This window comes from Fundulus heteroclitus, unplaced genomic scaffold (genome assembly GCF_011125445.2).
Source record: "Fundulus heteroclitus isolate FHET01 unplaced genomic scaffold, MU-UCD_Fhet_4.1 scaffold_55, whole genome shotgun sequence".
In the NCBI taxonomy this organism is placed as follows: Eukaryota; Metazoa; Chordata; class Actinopteri; order Cyprinodontiformes; family Fundulidae; genus Fundulus; species Fundulus heteroclitus.
In genome coordinates, this window is record NW_023396978.1 from 2,499,269 (window position 1) to 2,517,305 (window position 18,037).

An 18,037-nucleotide genomic window follows, 5' to 3' on the forward strand; every position below is an offset into this window, starting at 1 on the left:
AACATTTGCTCAAAATTCGCATTACAATTAGATGGAAACATAATGTTATGTACCGAGTACAATTCTTAGGAAATGACATATAACAAGATGGCCACCTAAGACAAAAGTAGCAACAGCATAGTCCCATTCTCAACAAGGAGTGCATAAGGTAGGAGCTGTAGTTTGGAAACCTAATAAAGTAGCACACTACCCAGGACATAGAAAACAATCTGTGGTGACCTCCAACCTGCTATTAATTCACCTGAGTTGTAAGTAACTATTTGCAGCAATTTTGTAATGAAAATAATAATACAGTTAGACGTCCCCATTCTGACCTGCATTGTTAATGTAATGTGCGCTGACGGGCTGGTGAAATTCTCACTTTTCTATAATTGTCAGGGTTTAACAACACTATTGTAGCTATGAAAACATGTCGTTAAAAACTGCGTCCTGTATGCAGTTTAAGCTCTCCAAATCTATCTACAGTTAGCTTTCTTACAAGAATGTGTTGTTCATCTCTAAAAGGTCACTTTAAGCTAATCGTACACATTTTGTGGTTGGAAGGGAAGGAAAGTAAAGTACGAGTGAACAATCAGACTGCAGCTGCAGTCAATTGATCTTGTTCTTTTGCCTCACTTATTAAGAACAACTGATTCGGTCCTGCAGCTAATTATCTTGATTAATCATGCAGGAGGAACATTTAAAGAGGTATGGTTCCAAAGGTTCATGTGTAAAAAAAAAAAAAAAAAATGTTTTATAATTGTTTATTTTTAAAAACAAACACACAACAGTGGAGTAGCCAATTAGGATTAATTTATGCTTTATTCTTTAAAGGTTAAGAGGTTTTCTGTTTCTCTGACCTATTCTTCCTACATTTGCTGATGAGAAACGGAGACATGGTGCCTCATATCACACCTCCAAGTTTGCCAAAATAAAATCTCAGCTTGGCTTTTTTTCTTTGGAGCTTGCTTGTGTTACTTGAAGGAATCTCCAATGGACAGAAATGTGTTTATTTAGAAAAAATAAGCTGCTATAATTTTTTGGAAATTGTAATCTGGAAGATTGTTCTCTGAAAAAAGATTTAATTGTATCAGTTTCTCGTGGTATGTCAGAGTCTGGCATAGCATTACTTATACTTAATTATCCGATAAAAAAAAAATACATAATTATAGTACCTTCCAAGTTTTTTAAGTCCCCTTTCAGCAGTTTGACATTCCTCTCAACTTATTGCAAAGTAAATTAATAAATCTCATGTTCACCTTGGTTGCTACAGTTTTTTATTTTCCTTTTTCAAAAAAATGTGAGTTGCTGGTCTTAGAACATCTCATGAAAGCTGAAATACTTGAATGGTAAAGTCAATATTTTTGACAACAAGAAGTAATTATTGGAACATTCCCAAACAATTCATGATGCTGATGAGAATATTTTTTTGAAGCTTCTAAACTACAGTAACTAAATTACCGTAGGTATTTTATCCAAGAACATTGATCCAATCGTTCCCAGATCCTGGAATCCATTACTAGCAGTTATGTCTCTGCCTTGGAATGTTTCTCCCATTTTTTCACACTTCATGCTACATTTTCTTCTCTTTCTGCTTTGTTTGCTATAACAGTTTGAGCAGAACATACTTTAAGCTCAATCAGCTGTTAACCAGCAGGGAAAAGCTGATGCTGTGCAGACATGTAAAAAGCTTTTAAGGTTACATTAAACTGTTTCAGGATCATCAGAGAAGAAACTTGAATTGCCTCTGGTGTTACCGACTGTCGCTGTACATAAATCTGGAGTTAATTCATGGTCAGTTGCCTAAAACCATGGCAATTAATGACTAAAATTGTGAGCAAAGCCACAGTTTTATGGTTTGCTGGAAAGTTAAATATGTATAACTGTTTTAATATTCTTAATATTCTTTTTTTTTTTTATTTAACTTTTTTGTATTTTTTCTGTACATGTAGTGGATTTAGTAATCTTGGAACATTTTACAGTCAGGTTAAATCAAACCAGATATAACCCATTTAATTTTTCAATACAATATTACTTTACAAATATTATTTCTGTTTACGCAGAGTAGTAATACTTGTTTTTTTTTATGTCCTAACTAATCTTCCATTGCAATATTTTAATTGTCAAATTATCTTACCCTACCCTAAATAACATAAAGCATACTTAGATTGTTTAGTCTAGTATTAATTGGCATTCTTGAAAATTATTTGCATAAACGTTCTTAAACATATTTTCACTGACTAAAATGGCAATAAAAATATCTGTTACTGTCCCTCAGTGGGGAATTTCAGGTGTACCAGCAGCAAAGTGACAGGTTAGTCGAAGCGTCCAGATTCACAAAAAGATTAGAAAGAAAAGTTCAAATTTGCAGCATAAGAAAAAAAAATACTGCACAGTTATTTAAAAAATGACATACTCAAATTTAAAAGAAATGTGCAGCTGAAACGCATAGTCAATGGAACTTTTCCCTGAAAATGTCTTGATCCTTGTATGTTAGGTTTTAGATTTCTATTGCGTTTATGTTTTTCATTATTTCCTTGTTGTTTTATGTGCTAAAAAGTCTTAACTTATTAGTTAATTCCTACTGTTTAATTTCTTAGTTTATTCTTGTGTTCTGTTCTTAGTGCGTTTGGATTCCTCTGGTAATTGGTCTCCCTCCCTCAGCTGCCAAGCCTTCATTCTTCCTAAGCTGCTCCACATTTCCTCAGAATAGCTCATTGGTTTCAGCTGCATTCTCCAACTCTCTCTGTTAACTGTTTCTATGCCTGTGCTCTGTGTCCTGGGCCTTATTTTACATTTCACATTCTATTATGATTAAATTCTTCCATTCATTATGCTGCTCTAGAGTTCCTCTCTACACATGACAGAAAATGAAATACAGTTTTTTGAATGACTGAATTAAAAGCTAAAATGACAGTAATGACCTAGTTATTTGAAATACAATAATTTAACAGTAATATAATAACAGCAATGGGTTTGGTACTTTAAATAAAAATGCAGAAATATTAATATAATATAAATCAAACTACAGTAGCCACTGTACTGTAAAGAGATCACGGTAAGGATTTGGTCACTGTAAATGGCATTACAGTAACAATATTGTCAGCCCTTTTAAATTAACTTTCTTGCTTCCAGCTGTTAGTGTTAAATCTTCATGAATTGGAAAGTGAAGAGGTGATTAAATTGCGACATTAGATGCATTATTTTTCTTTCAAATATGTATTGAAAGATTTCCTTAAAAAAAATCAGCTTCATCACTAAAATTTCATTAAATACTCCAACTGAACTGCCAGTTATTTTTGAATGCACTTCCACAGATAGGATATATTCACATCTGGTAATATCTATTTTCTTTGACCTATATAACCAAACTATGGGTACATTATATCATCCTTCATTGCTCCTTTTTAATTCAAAACAATCGCGCTGCATCTTGCTCAATGGTCACTGGGGTTTAACGTTAATCTAAGTCTTCATATTCCGAAGTCAGCAACATTGTTGATTTCACCGAGGCAAACTGCTTTACCAGGATGATCCCACTTAAATATAATCATAAGCTTTCAGTGGAAACATTTCATCCTGATTGAATGCTCTTCTAATTTTCGCTATTTGGTCCACAGTATATCCATCTGAATATTAAGATTATAGGTTTGCCTGCGCAGGTTAGAACATGATCATAAGAGCAAAGTTTCAGATGCTCAAAAACTCGGCGCTCTGAATCTTGGTTTCTCAATCTTTATCAGTTGTCTTTTGTATAATTGTCTTTATTTGCTCAAGTAATTTTATTTTTTTGCAAATAATGTTGTGAATGATTTTCAAACATAAGGTAAAGGGAAGCTTCACGGTTCCAATACTAGTTGCACCCATGTAAGAGAAAAATCTATCAGTTTGTGGACAATTTGTTGCGTACAGCTGTGGATTTCAATCAGATTGTTGTCTGGACTTTGACTGGGTCATCACTACACCTTGATTAATTTATTTTTCAGCCATTATGTTGTTAATTACTTGCTTTTTTTTTTTTTTGGAGGGGGGGGGGGGGGGGGGGGGGGGGGGCGATGAAGTGTTTGGTCAAATCATTGACTGTAGGATTTATTTCAAAGCAAGCCCAAATGATAATTTCCCCGCCACCATGCTTGATTGGTAGCATGAGCTTTATGTGGTAATAAGCTATTTTTGGCCTTTATTAAATAGGATGTTGTGTATAATGGACTGTTGTGCCATTATACACTGTTTTAATTAATTTAATGTTTGAAAAATAACTCTTGGTCTGTTAGGTATTGTCAGGTGAATATCAGCCCAAATAGCTGATATAGGCACAAAAGTGCTCTCGAATTAGGGTGATTCGAGTACTGGCATTCTTTTAACAGCAAACTCTGCACACTTGTGGAATAACGGAGTGACAACTTCTCTTCAAGTTCAAGAAGGTATTAACAGAAATAAATCAACTTCCAGAGATTAGAATGTTGTTTATCTGAATTTACACTACATTTGAATCAACAAATCCTCTCTACTAGGCTAGTGAAGCTTAACTAAAACTACTTTTATAACGCTTATAAGTAATTATTGTGGACTTAATGACTACAAAATTAAGATAAAAAAGAAGCTAAGGAACTATGTACACAAAGAAGAAACAAAATGAACAAGAAAATACTTCAAAACTATCATCAGAATGATTCAGTGAATCCTGGTTCACTGCAAATCTAAGTTACAGAACCAAAGTTTATCTTGAAGAAAGTGGAATGAGATCAAATTAGCTTAACTAATTTAGAACATTTAATATGTGTTTCAACCCATTCACAGTGCAAATCCTGAGTTAAACAAAACATTATTAAATACAATAACATTTTAAAGAATAATTTGCTCAGTAAAAATCAATACCCTTAGGAAACTTGATTTTATTAATGGAATCATTGCTCCAGGAAGCTAGAGGGTGCTGTAGTGGTCAGTCATTAGCTTGTTGTAAAGTTATACAAAACACCATTAAATTGACATTAATCTTCCCTATTAGTGATTATTAATATAATATAGCACTATCGAACGATAGCGGAGCGAAACAAGACAAACATTTTATTTAAATGAACCGTAATTACGTTTGCTAGGGCCGTATCACTAATGTTATCTGGGAAGCTAATAGCGTAATGCTAGCGGACATTTGCCGCTAATTTAAAAAGTCTTTTAAACTTTCTTTGGTCAATATGTGTGGATCAAAAAACACAAACATTAAAGTCCCATCGATGTATAAAACCCTTTTGGAAATAAAGTTTGCTGTAACCGTAAATCACTCTCAAATACATCAGCAAAGCTTTGTTTCGAGAACGTTACCAAGAGCTAGAGCTGTTAGCTAGGCTTATCTCGGTCAAACCGTGAAACAAAACAGTAAAACCACCTTAAAAGCGAACCATTGTAAGCTTTCCCTGTTATTCTCTTCCAAACATCTGCCTCAGTGTCCGTTCGGTCGATTTTGGGCAGTCCGGTTGGAAGGAGTTGCTTCAGGGTGAAGCTTGCTATCTTGTTTCGGTGACAAGGAAGCAGGGATGAAAGCAGTTTGGGCTGGCTGGTCTGTGAATCTTACCTGACTCCGCCAGATAGATTTGCTCCGCATATCCATCTGGAAACCTTCCGTTGAAGTAATTTTGGGAAGGGGCGAAAATACTGGTTAGCTGATTGGCCTATGTTGGTGATAGACGGGCCAAATGAACCAATCAGATTCGTCGTCGCTCGTAACAGAGCGACGACGAAAACACAACCACAAGCCAAGCTACTCTTGCTGCTGCAGGTAAAGGCTCGTTAGCTCAGCAAATAAATACTCTGTAATTCCGATAAACTTGCTCGATAGCCACGCTAACGCTAGTTTTATCGGCTGAAACCGCCATGTTGTTTAGACTGAACTGACGCGCTTCCCGTTGCGTCACACCTCAACCCGCCTCAAAGCCAACGCTGATTGGACGTTCGTTTGGTGAACGGCTCCAAATTTTCTTTAACGGAGAGTATCCAGACTGATCTGCGAGTGAAACCTTGAAACCTCGCGAGATCAGGATGGTCTCACGAGGCTACTGTGAATCAGCCTTGGTTCAAAAGGGTCCCTCCTTCCTGGATCTCCAGTGGTCTGCGTTCAGTATGTAATGGGGGTGGTCGCAGTGTGGGGGTCTCTGCATTCCTGCTGGATAGTGGTTCGACTCCCAGGTCAGCTTTCTCCTGCACAGCTTAGACAGATCACTGGTGATTTGATTTTGATGTTAGTTTCACAGAAAACAGACTTTCCTCAACTTGGTCGACCAAGTGAGTCTCTCCAGTGTAGAACTCCTCTCTCCTCGAGGATCCACAGGTAAAGAGGGAGATAAATCTAAGGGGGTTTGGTACATAGCAGTATTGGCACCCCCTGCTGTGATGGGCAGTCCCTTGGGGCCTTTAAAAGTCTCACAATTCAGTGGCTTTAAAGCTACAGTCTGATTTTATTCCCCATAGGGCGATTGCACAACAGGCCAAAAGTCGCTCATCTATCCAAAGAACATTGTTGGAGGAGCATTGTAGTTCCTTAGTTGTAAACTTGTACATGCTTTCTAAATGGATTGTATCGTAATGGGGTGTGTTGCAATATATGTTACAGGTAAGGAACATCTTCTTTTAAACATTCCAAACAAGACATACATGTTCAGTTTTTTTAGTTGCGCTGTCATGAACTTTCATGTTGGCAATGCTAACTTGGGTCTCTAGATTCTGAAATAGAGCTCTTGGCAGTTTTTTAGCAGTTCCTCTAAACATTGTCTGACCTTGGGGTGAGTTTTTTTCAATATCTTTGCTTGATAACCAATGTGAGCAAAAGGGGCAATTGTTTTTAAATGGTTTCTATTTGTGAATGCTCATTCTTGCTTTAGGTCAGTGGCTATCAAGATGTTTGGCTTTGAAACCCACATTGATAGTCAGCAGCAGTTGCTTCTCTGAGGTCATTGCTGATGTCCTTCTTTCTTGGCAGTGTGTCAACTCACAACAGTTCACTTCAGAACAGCAAACTGACAGTAATTTCTGATTTTATGGAGCTGAGCATACATTTACATACATTTTGATCAATTAAACAAATGCATTTGATGCCCAGCATGATGCTGCTTTCTTTCTTAAATTCTGGAAGCAGAGCTTAGTTTTGCACTCACTGATTTCCATTTCTTTGTGGTTTAATAACTACTCTCCATCTGGAATGCATTGAATGCTTTTGTACACTTGAGGTTAGATTTGAAAAAATATTAGGACCTAATAAAGCCCAGATCATTTTTATGATGTCTATGTAATTTTTCCATGACCCCGTGTAATAATTTAAATCCTAATAACACACTGATTAAATTAGATTATTCACATGAACATGAAAAGAAAAGGGGGAAAAAAACACTTGCTAGATCTGCAACCTGGGCAAAAATAAATACATACAATTCAAGAAATAATTCTTACACTTGTTCACTTTGCTTCACCTACATGTCTTTGAAAGTAATTGTTTGTTGCAATTGGTTATCTTGTTTAAAGCTGTTGTGGTGTGTCAATACATGAAGCCAAGAAAGGGAAAAAAAAGTGAGCAAATTGTCCCAGAGTCCTTGTAATGTCATTACTTCTCTTGTTATATTAGTACACGAAATGATTTTGTTTCTCTGAGATATTCCTGGAATGTTGCCGTTCATGCAAGCCAAACGGTTCCGTCATGAAAGCCCAACACTTTTTTGTTGAGATTGGCTCCAGCAGTGTATGTCTGTACGCTAGCTGTTGGATTTGCTCAGAACTTTCCAAATAAGTTGAAGCACAAATCATTTGCTAAACAGCTATAATTCTCAAATGAATGAGAGCCCTGTGTTTGTTCCTCTGCAAGTATCACAAAAGTAACAATAGTGGAATCTGTTGGAAAGTGATGTCAAGATTGGGATATTCCATGGTTGAGCAGATGTCCTTGGTAGGTTGTGCAAAATAGGACTTTTTTTTTTTTGCATCTTGATAAAACTTTTTGGAAACATTTTCAAACACATTTTTGGATCACATAAAGACCAACAACACAAAACAACTATCCGTATGGTGTTCCATATGAAAAGTTACATACATTTGAAGCAGATGTGTTGATCTTCAGTAAAAAAAAAAAAAAAAAAAATCCCTATGAAGTATTATTACAAGCACATAAAACAGTAAGGATGTTGGGTTCAAAATAATGCAACATCCTAATTTGTAGAAGTTAAGCTTGAAGGGGGGAGAGCTCCAGTAGGTGCTGCTGACATGTTTATCTTTGTGTTTATATCCCACCTAATCCTGAACAACAGTCTTAATTGTTCCTGTGGTCTGTCTTTTGGTAAAAGGTGGAAGGTTGGCGGGGGTTCAGCTGGCATCTGGCTGCCAGATTTCAGTCAAAGGGCCACATTTTCCCATAGTTATTAGATTTGTTTCAGGGGGAGTATGACAACAACGCTGTAAACACTGAGTAACAGCCATGATCCAGCAATGAGTGTAAAATGTTTGCTAGTGGCAGTTTAGAGATAAAGATCTCAAGTTCAAATCCTGCATGTGCAATTATTATTTACGCTCTTATGTCCACAGTTAAGCATCTGTTTGTAGCACGTTTAAGACAAAGCACAACAAAAACAATTTATATGTCATCCCTTGTATCTTTGAATTTGATCTGCTGGTTTTAAAAAAGATTATAAAGTATCTTAGGAAAGTATTAATGTATGTTCCCCATGAAGATGTTCACATATTGTAATACTGCAACCACAAAGCAGGGGATTCTGTTGGGATTTTTTTTTGGGATCAACGAAAAGTAGATTATTATATAGTACAAGGAAAAATACTTTCACTATTTTGTGCAAATAAAAATGTGCACTTTTATATTTAGCCCCAACCTCAAGAGGATCAGGGAAGATTCTCCTGAGGTGCAATAGGTCCTGAGGTGGCTATATATGTAGGGACATTGTCCTTCTGGAAGGTGAACCTCCATCCTGTCTCAAGTATTTTGTCTTCTAATTGGTTTTCTTCCAGATGTGCCCTGTATTTCGCACCGTCCATCTTCACACAAATGTTCTCACTAGGTTTCCTGTCCCTTCTGAAGAAATATATCATGATGTGCAGTTTACGTTTTACCACAAATACTGTTTTGTTTGTTGTTCAAAGCGATTCCTAACCTGAACAGGGCACATTTTTCCACTTAACCGTTTACCCTACTTGAATTGTGCTCAACTACTAAAGGGGGGCTTCTTATCGCTTCCATCTTGCCTCTCTTCCATACACTTTGTCATTTTCAAATAATGTTCAAGCATGTTTTAAATATCACCAAAACTGTATCCTTGACCTGTCTACTGTATTCCTTGGTCTTCATGATGTTGTTGGTTCTACTGCTAATAAGTCCATGAGGTTTAAAGAATAGTCCAGAATTAGAAAGAAATCCCCAGATGCTGGTGAAGATTCTCAGTCATCCAGGTCATGGTCCCGGAAAAAAGTCCAGTTGTTTTGTTTTTTGACTTTTTTGGAAATCCCCAGATGCATAAGAAACGACTGCAACAGTAGAGCAGAGAGCTGGGGGTGGTATCAGGTGAGACCAGGTTCTACACAAAGACCAACAAGAGCAAAGAGATAAACTGAATAACAACACAATACTCAGGTCAAAATCTTCATTTAGGCCTAAATGAGGATTTTGACCTTTGAGTGTTGTGTTGTTCTGCAGTCTTTGTTTCTTATGGATCTGGGGATTTCTTTCTAATTGTGGGCTATTCTTTTTAGCCCCGTGTACTTATTGTTTTTGAAAAGTTTTTTGTCGTTATTCTTTTTTCACTCTGAAAAATGATTCTGTGGCATTCTGAGAAGGCCTCCATGTTTAATTTTTACAGCCAGAATTACAACTCCAAGAATGTTTCACCTTGACTAGACGATTGTACACAGATGTACTGCATGCTGCTAACGATCAGGGCAGGACTGATCTGCTTTTAACCTGTCTGCTCATTTTGTACTTTGTATGCCCTGATGAAGGTCTTTCTGACCGAAGCTTACAATAAACAGCGAAATCTTGTGCAGATAAAGTGGGCGGAAGTCTTTTGTTTGCTTTTTTTAAATTTCAAAAATATTCCAAATATCATTTATCATGTACTTCTTATTCATAGTCATGTGATTTTACTCTTGGACATAAAATACACTGAGATATGTGATTTCAATGTGACAAAATGTGTAGTGGTTCAATGGGTATAAATACTTACTAACCAGCAGTTAGTATTTCAGTACATTTTCTTTTTCACTCAGGTACGAAGTTGTCAATGGGAAAACAAGAAGCATTTGAGATATTCATAAGAGATCATGAGGAGCATCAAACCATTGAAGAGAACAAGAATATACTCAAAGAAAGGTGAGTGTCAAGGGGATTAAGGTATTCCACTAATAAAGTCCTCAATGTTATGGGTCCTCTCCTTACATTGAAGATTTCTCCTGATAAAATGCTGCTGTAATTTTTTTTTTTATTAATTTAAATCGCCAACATGTGACAACATAGTCTTTGCATCTCAAAGCACACCCCTTTGTTGTTTCAGTCATTGAATTTAGTATAAAAATAACCACTACAATATTTTTGTTTCTTCCTCCTGAAAATGTTTCTCTTTTTCACACTAGTTCACTGTTATACTCAATTAATAGCGGGCTTCTTTTGACCAGATCTGCCGAGGCCCGGAGGCTTGGAGAGAAACTGAATGAAGCCAGAAGCAGAATCAGTGAGTTCTCTCAACATTTGCAACTCCTTCCTTGGGTATTGCATTACCCTTTTTAGCTGTGAACATCTCTCACGTCTACAATTTGCTCTGAAGATTATTCCTGTGGTACCCAACCAAAAAGCATCAACAGCAGATCGCTGTCAGGGTGTCGAGTCCCTCGAGCGTCAGTATGTCTTTCACAACATTCCTAAACTTTTCCAGAACTGGGAGGCATTCAAATTTCCATCCACTTACAGCGGGCTGCCAACCTGTGTTTTTTTTTTTTTTTTTTTTTTTTTTTTTTTTTACGAGACAATCTCAGGCTGTTTTATGACAATTCTCGTAGAGCTCCCCTGAGTTCTTCCTGATAGTCGCTAACTTAACTAAGCCAAAATGAGCCCTGGTATTAACTTGGGAATGCAACGTGAGTGAATCCAAAGATGTTCAGCCTCTCTGATGCAGTTTGGCAACGCATGTGCCGCATGTAAAGTTATGTCTAAAGTACTATGATGGTTTCATTTCATAATTTCATAATTATGTATCTAAACACTAGGTAAATATGAAAATACAACCATTATACGTTGTGCTGTTTCTATTTCTTCACCTAAAACTACACCCAATGCGAAAGAAGTGAGTAAAAAAAATACCATCCATTCGTGCTTATCAAATGAACTTGAGTTAATGGTCTTTATCAGCGTGAGTTCCTCTATAAAAGCTGAGATTTCGGTAGTTTTCTAGCCCGGAGCAATCAGGTTTTTGTGTTAACACAATGCCAATATGGTAGTACATCAACAATGATCACAAAGAAGCAATCGTTGCTGTCCCCCCTCAGTCTGGGGGGGGGGGGATAAAATAACCTATCACTGTTCTACAGGGCGGGAAAAAAAAATCTCTTTGCCTTGGATCACTCTCAGTGGTTTGGCAGCTTCTGTCCGTTACCCTCATACGCCACCATGTACTTATCACCCGTACGATCTTTTGTTTTCCTTCGTCTTTCGCCCCAAGAAGTGCTGACATGGCTGCGTTTGCTGTGCGTCAAAAATAAATCGAGTATGACAGCATTTAGTAACCCTCGCAGCTCTGTGGGGCCCGCACGGAGCAGATGCAGCGAGGGTAATCATTTGTAATACATTCTTGGTTGGATTTTGAAAACCAAATTTCATTTGTAATTCACATTTTTGAAAGATTGTCTCAAAAACCATCTTTGGACTGTCACATGCTATTACATTATTGGTCGTACGGAACGGCATATTTCCTGGATGAGGCGCTGTTTTTGATGGAAGAAGGGCTGCTTCTTCTGGCCGGTAGCTCAAAGCTACTCGGTCGTCTTGGAAGCCCTGATTGGACACTTTACACTACCTGTCTCTTACGGCTTATGCACACCATGGGAAAAGTCAGCGTGATATAGACAGCATCTTTCTCTGTTGGATGCGCCCAGCTTGGAGGGTCGGTAGCAGGGGATAAAGAGAGAGATGATAGCACGAGGAAACATCAGTGTCTAAACATGACTCTATTGTTCTTGGCCACCACACGTAGCTCTGGAATCCGGTCCCACTGGAAGAGGATATATTTCGAGCCTTTCAGTTCAGAGAGTGCACGCGAGTGTGTGTATTAGCTCAGAGAGATCAGTGAAACACGTCCTCTGCAGTATAAAGAGTGGAAGGCAGCTGGAAACAAGCGGCATCTCCTGATTACCCGGCCAGATGTTGGAGGATTTATGCAGCACATTCTTAGGTAAAGCATCTGGTATCTCTTAGGTAATACAGTACACTCTGCTCACCTTTTTAAATAAATAACCTTTAAGCTCAAGATGTTTCAAAAGCATTGTCATTATCAAAAAATATAATGTGCAAAAATTTCTTTTTTTTTTTCTTCTTTTTTTTTCTTCCTATAAACTACACTTTGCTATATTTAAATGGTCATGATCATTATTTTAAATTATTTGATTTCCTTATGGGATTAATTAAGTTTTTTTTAATTAAAATTGTATTTAATTTCTAAAAAAAAATTTGCTGGGAATCAGTGCTACGTCTAAAACTTACTGCAAAGAACTAGTGTTACAGGGCTTTGAAACAATATTAATACCATTTAAGCCCCTTCACAATAACACCAGGTACATTCAGAAACTTTAAAGTAGTTTATTCGAGTTTTATATAATAGACCAACAAAAAAAGAACATAGCTGGGAGATGGGAAGATGGTTTATAATTTATTTTTTTTTGCAGATAAATCTGAAAAATGTTGCACAAACATGTATTCAGATTTTTTTTATCTAAGATGTGTGAATCCGACACAGTAAATTGCCTCCAGAAGTCTCCCAATTCATATGTGCAGGAGTTGGGCTTTTTGTAAATCAATTAAGATGTAGAGACATTTAAAACAGGGTTAGGTTATAAAGCAAAATACCTTTGCTTGATCTCACAGAGCACTGTTCAATCCATTTTTCCTAAAGAGAGTATAGCACAAATGCAAACCCTCCGAGACATGACTGCACACTTTAGCTGCCAGGCAGGGAGAACATTTAACAGAAATGCAGCCAAGAGACCCATGGTAACTCTAGAGCATTGATTCCCCGAAGTCAGGGTCATGGATCAACAACTATGGGGTCTTGAGACCCTTTACAGAAATTAAACTAAACAATAAAAACGAAAAAGGCGAAGCCTATTTATCTTATACTTTTTAAAAACATTACATAGAGATAGACAAACTCAAACACATAGGTTGTTGATGCTGTTTGCATTATTATTATACCCATGGTTAAGTGATTTTCTAGTAGTATGTGCATACTTAACTGACAGAGATAAGTATGCAAGTTTGGGTCATGAGTCCATTCTGGTACTATTTTGTGGGTCAGTAGCTGAAAAGTTTGGGAACCTCTGATTTAGAGGACCTGCAAAGACGCAAAGCTCTGGAGCACAACTGTTAGTCGTCCACTCCACATGTCATAGGGAAAAATATTCCTTAAGAAGGATTAGTCTTGTTTGCCACCGCAAAAAAACATTCCTATCCAAAGTTCAACTTTTTTGCCTACATCCCAAATGCTATGTGTGGAGTGTAAAGCTAACTCTACATCACCATGAACACACCATTCCCATGGTAGCACCTAATTATTGCAGCATCATGCTGTGGAAAGGCTTTTCTTCAGGAGGGTCTGGGCAGCTGGTCAGAGTTTCTGTGAAGATGGATAGCGCTAAATACAGGACAATCAGGGAAGAAAATGTGTCTACAAAAGACTTTAGACTGGGACAGGAGTTCAGCCTTCCAGCTAGAGAACAACATTAAACATGCAGCCTGAGTTGCCATGGAATGTTTTAGGTCAAAGCATATGAATGAATTAGAATGGTCTAGTCAAAGTTCAGAGCTAAATCTACCTGAGAAGCAGTGGCGAGACTTGAAAATCAAGGTTCATAGATGCCCACGATCTAATCTGACTAAGCAGGGGCTCTTTTGCAAAGAACGGGGGAACTTTAGTTCTTAAATGTGGAAAGCTGTTTGAGAAATTAAATGTTTGGTTTATGTTGGAATGTCACATAAAATTCCAATAAATTGCATTGAAGGTTGTGGTTGTACCGTGACAAAACATGAGCAGTACGAACACTTTAGCAAAACACAGCAAATTGGATCTTTGGGCATTTTGCTGCCAGCAACCTGTCAGAGTGAGAAAATGTGTTCCCATTTATTCGGTTGAACTTACCAGAAAACAGCAAAAATGAGAGTTTGTCAGAAATTAGCATTAGATTTTAGTGTTAGATTGGTGAAAATGAAGAAACGAGGGGAGCTTATAAACTTTTTTTTGCATTATTCTATGAGTATTTTAGCTGTCTGGAGAGAATAGTAACAAGCATGCAGTTCATGCGTCACTTATTGACACAGTGAACTAGATTTTACGTGACTCTTATGATTCATGTATTGCGCTGGTTTACGTAAATGCCTTGTTTTATACGACAGTGTTATGAACACAGCTGTCCAACAGAAACAGAAACTGTTTAGTCAAAATTTCAGTTTAGTATCAACAACCTCTTATGTTCTCTCTCTTTTGATATGTGATACTTGTGGTCAAGAAACTCTGGTGAATCCGTTCTGCATGGCTTTCCTCACTATTACCTCAACTTTTTGAGGCATTGTTTCTTGGAGTACACAATATCTCCTCCTGTGTACATCAGAAGCGGTGTGCTTCCCTCGATTCTTTGTTTGGTACACTGGAAATCCCGTTCAACCATCATGCCTCAAAAATGTAGATATTTATTGAAGCATAAAATGTTTCCCCCAAAGATGATGGCCCTGGCCCTGTGAAATGGCGAAAACCCCACGTGCTTTCAAACATGTGGTTAGCTAGAACCTTTTGTCCTATTTACGTTGTCCAATTACAATTTTCTTACAGTGGCAAGATCTAGTAATCTTCCAAATATGTATCTGTTATTGCAGCTGCAAAAGTCCTACTCCAAAAAAACATCAAACCAACTGTAAAAAAAGAGCATATATATTTATGCAAGTAAATCTCCCATCTCCCTGTGACACGTCTCATTTTCAAGAACGACCCGTTTTTAAATAGACATACAAGGCAACAACATATTGAAATAGACTAATCAGAACAATTTATAGACCAATTTAGTTGAAAAATACAATACCAGATAAAAAAGAGAGAAAAATAGCAAAAAAACTGCAGGAACAGGAAAGTGTCGGCTTCTTTGTTGCTCTTAAAATAATGTTTGAAACTCTTCAATTCAGTTAGGCTGCACAGCTTCAGGCTCAGTTGCACTTTGTTGCAAGTAAAAGGAACTTTGCAAGATCTATCTATACTTGTTGAAGAGACACTGAATATAATAAAAGCTTTGAGCCGCAGCTGTAGGTATTCTCTTTAGGTGACATTATAGAAAGTTAGAGATACTGGCAGGAAGCCAATCATTGATTTGTAAAGAAAATTATACACACAGATCTTTCCCATGGGATCAAGCAAATTCTCCTGAGATCTTAAGTGTTTGTGTTCTCTGATTGATTTAATTTTATTTTTAAGGTAGCAAAAAATGGTATGAAATTATAGTTTCAAAAGCGGAGGGGTTATTTTTATTGACTGTCTGTCCGGTGGATATCTGAACACCTGGTTTCTGTACATCGCTTTGTGCACTCCCTTTTGACCATCTTTTAACTCTTCTACAGTGTTTCACATGGTTGTAGATTCAGAGGGAGGATACACTAATGTTACCTAACCTTTTGAAATAAAACAACACGTAATTTGTGTTAAATATCATTTAATAACCATTTTATTTTTACTTTTAGGTTTTAAAATAGAGAAAAACCTCAAGGTTTAACATTTTCATCTATGAGATGGTGGTATTTGTCGACAATTATTTCAAGAAAAACACAGTTTCCAGCCTTATGACAAGAAATACAGATCTTTCAGCATTTTCACAAGTGTAAGAAACATACTCTTTTTTTTTTTTTTTTGGACCTCCCCTCCACCCCAGACTACATGTATTGATTGAGCAGAAAACTTTACATCACTACTTTGTCCAGACAGAGGGACTATGCCTATTATCATCATCTGCAGTGGTTGGTGTCATTTATAGTTTGTCTAGTTCCAGCGAATGCTGATTTATTTTTATTTATTTTTTTGTGATCTGTGGACTAGTTAAAACGCCCCATCGCATTAAGCGCAGCGATCCCCTATCAACCGCCATCTTTCAGAAATCGACTTGTATGCACATTTGTTTTCTAAGAGAGCTCCAGCCGTTGGCTTAACCAGTTTTCCAAAAGCTGTTATGTGTTACTATTGATCAGTGACCCAACTTCTGTGCATTTGGGGAGAGAAGCAAGGCAAAAACATGGCACACAACCTGTGACTCGTGAAATGGACAAGTGACTTGAAATAAATAAATGTTGTTTATAATAAGCAGACTTGACAACACTGTCTCTGCCTCCCATGTTGTTAAGGCAGCTATGCAGGAGAACAGCAAAAGGTGCACATAATACAACAAGTCATCGTTTAAGCGTACAAAAGACTTTGACCCACCCCAAGCATATGGTTTGTACATTGTGAAAAGACTGAAAATTGTGAAGGACCCCTAATAATACCAATAATAGCAGCCTATTTTAGTTTTTTTCCTGCCTTGTTTCATTTGTCACAGTTTTGTGGAGCATATCTGAAGCTGCTATGTATGTTTGGTTAACTGGACTCTAAACTGCCCTTAGTTGTGCATGCATGGTGGTTGGGCTTTTTGTCTGGGATAGACTGGCGACCTGTCCAGAGGGTCCTCCGCCTCTCTGACAGGCAATAGGCCCCAGACAGATTAGGCAGGAACAGAAAATGCATGGATGAAGAAAAATAGGAACCTTTAAAGACAAGAATATGTTCTTTGTTTAAATTCTAGCTGTACACGATCTTTGAAAATGTTTTCTACTCATTCTTCATCAACAGGTGATTGGTTGGTTCTCTGAGTTTCTAGTACTCGGCCAGTTCAGGGGATTTTTTTTATTTCCAGGAAGAGGAGAACGTGAAACTCTTGACATTACGCATGCTGTTCTCATCAACTCTTTCACTTCGCTGCAGCTGCAACGCTTTTCTTTGCTGCATAAAGCGGCCGTGGATGTAGTTTATTGCTCAGATTTCTGTTGCATTTGAGGTCGACTCTGTGGTGCTTTGTCTGGCGACTGCTTTTTTTTACAGCTCCACAAAGCCGGCACGCAGGACTTGTCAGATATAACAGATTTGTGGCCACAACTACAACACTACGTAATAGTGGATCACAGAAATTTCCCACTGTGGCTTTTTTTTTTGTTTTGTTTTGAAACGTAGTTTTGGAGATTCCAAAAAGCTTATGTACACGCTTTGATGGTTATAAACGGTACATTGTGCTTATCGTGTCTTTATGAGCTCCCTCTAAGAGTTATGGTTTAAACATTTCTTAATCTCTCCATGTTCTTGTGCAGACTTGCGCTCTACATCAGTAGGCGTGTTTTAGTGCGCCATGTTTGTTAGAGAAGACACAGGCTGACCACCTGACCACAAAATGAAGCCACAGGGCATCTCAGATCATTTACATGCTCAGCCACCCAAATACACGGCTTCATAAGAAGATCCCCCGCTCCGCTTCGTACTTCATAACCATTTGGAAAAACAGTTCTGTCACGGGCACCATATGTCTTTGTGTGTCCTGTATAATGTTTCACCTCATCTGTTCAAGTCGCCGCTGTCTCCTGAAACCCCAATAGCGGTCGACGTTGAACAAAAGTGCTTTGGATGCGCTTGGGGAGATGAAATCGGTTGCAGTGGCATTTTTTGCAAATAACTTTAAGGCTTTCTGAAAGAAAGAGCTGAGTAAATGCAATAACCTTATGGGTTGAAGAAACACGTCAATCCAGCTATTGTAG

General features: G+C 37.6%; 1 protein-coding gene across 1 annotated transcript in view; it reads left to right on the forward strand.

The window, feature by feature from the left end:
* Positions 1-18,037, forward strand: part of LOC105939623 (kinesin-like protein KIF6) — a 72,326-nt gene that overhangs the window by 42,551 nt on the left and 11,738 nt on the right. Inside the window, exons 14-15 of the mRNA XM_036132825.1 lie at positions 10,231-10,333; positions 10,636-10,691. Of these exons, the coding sequence (XP_035988718.1) occupies positions 10,231-10,333; positions 10,636-10,691 (159 nt within the window). The remainder of the gene's footprint in view (positions 1-10,230; positions 10,334-10,635; positions 10,692-18,037) is intronic.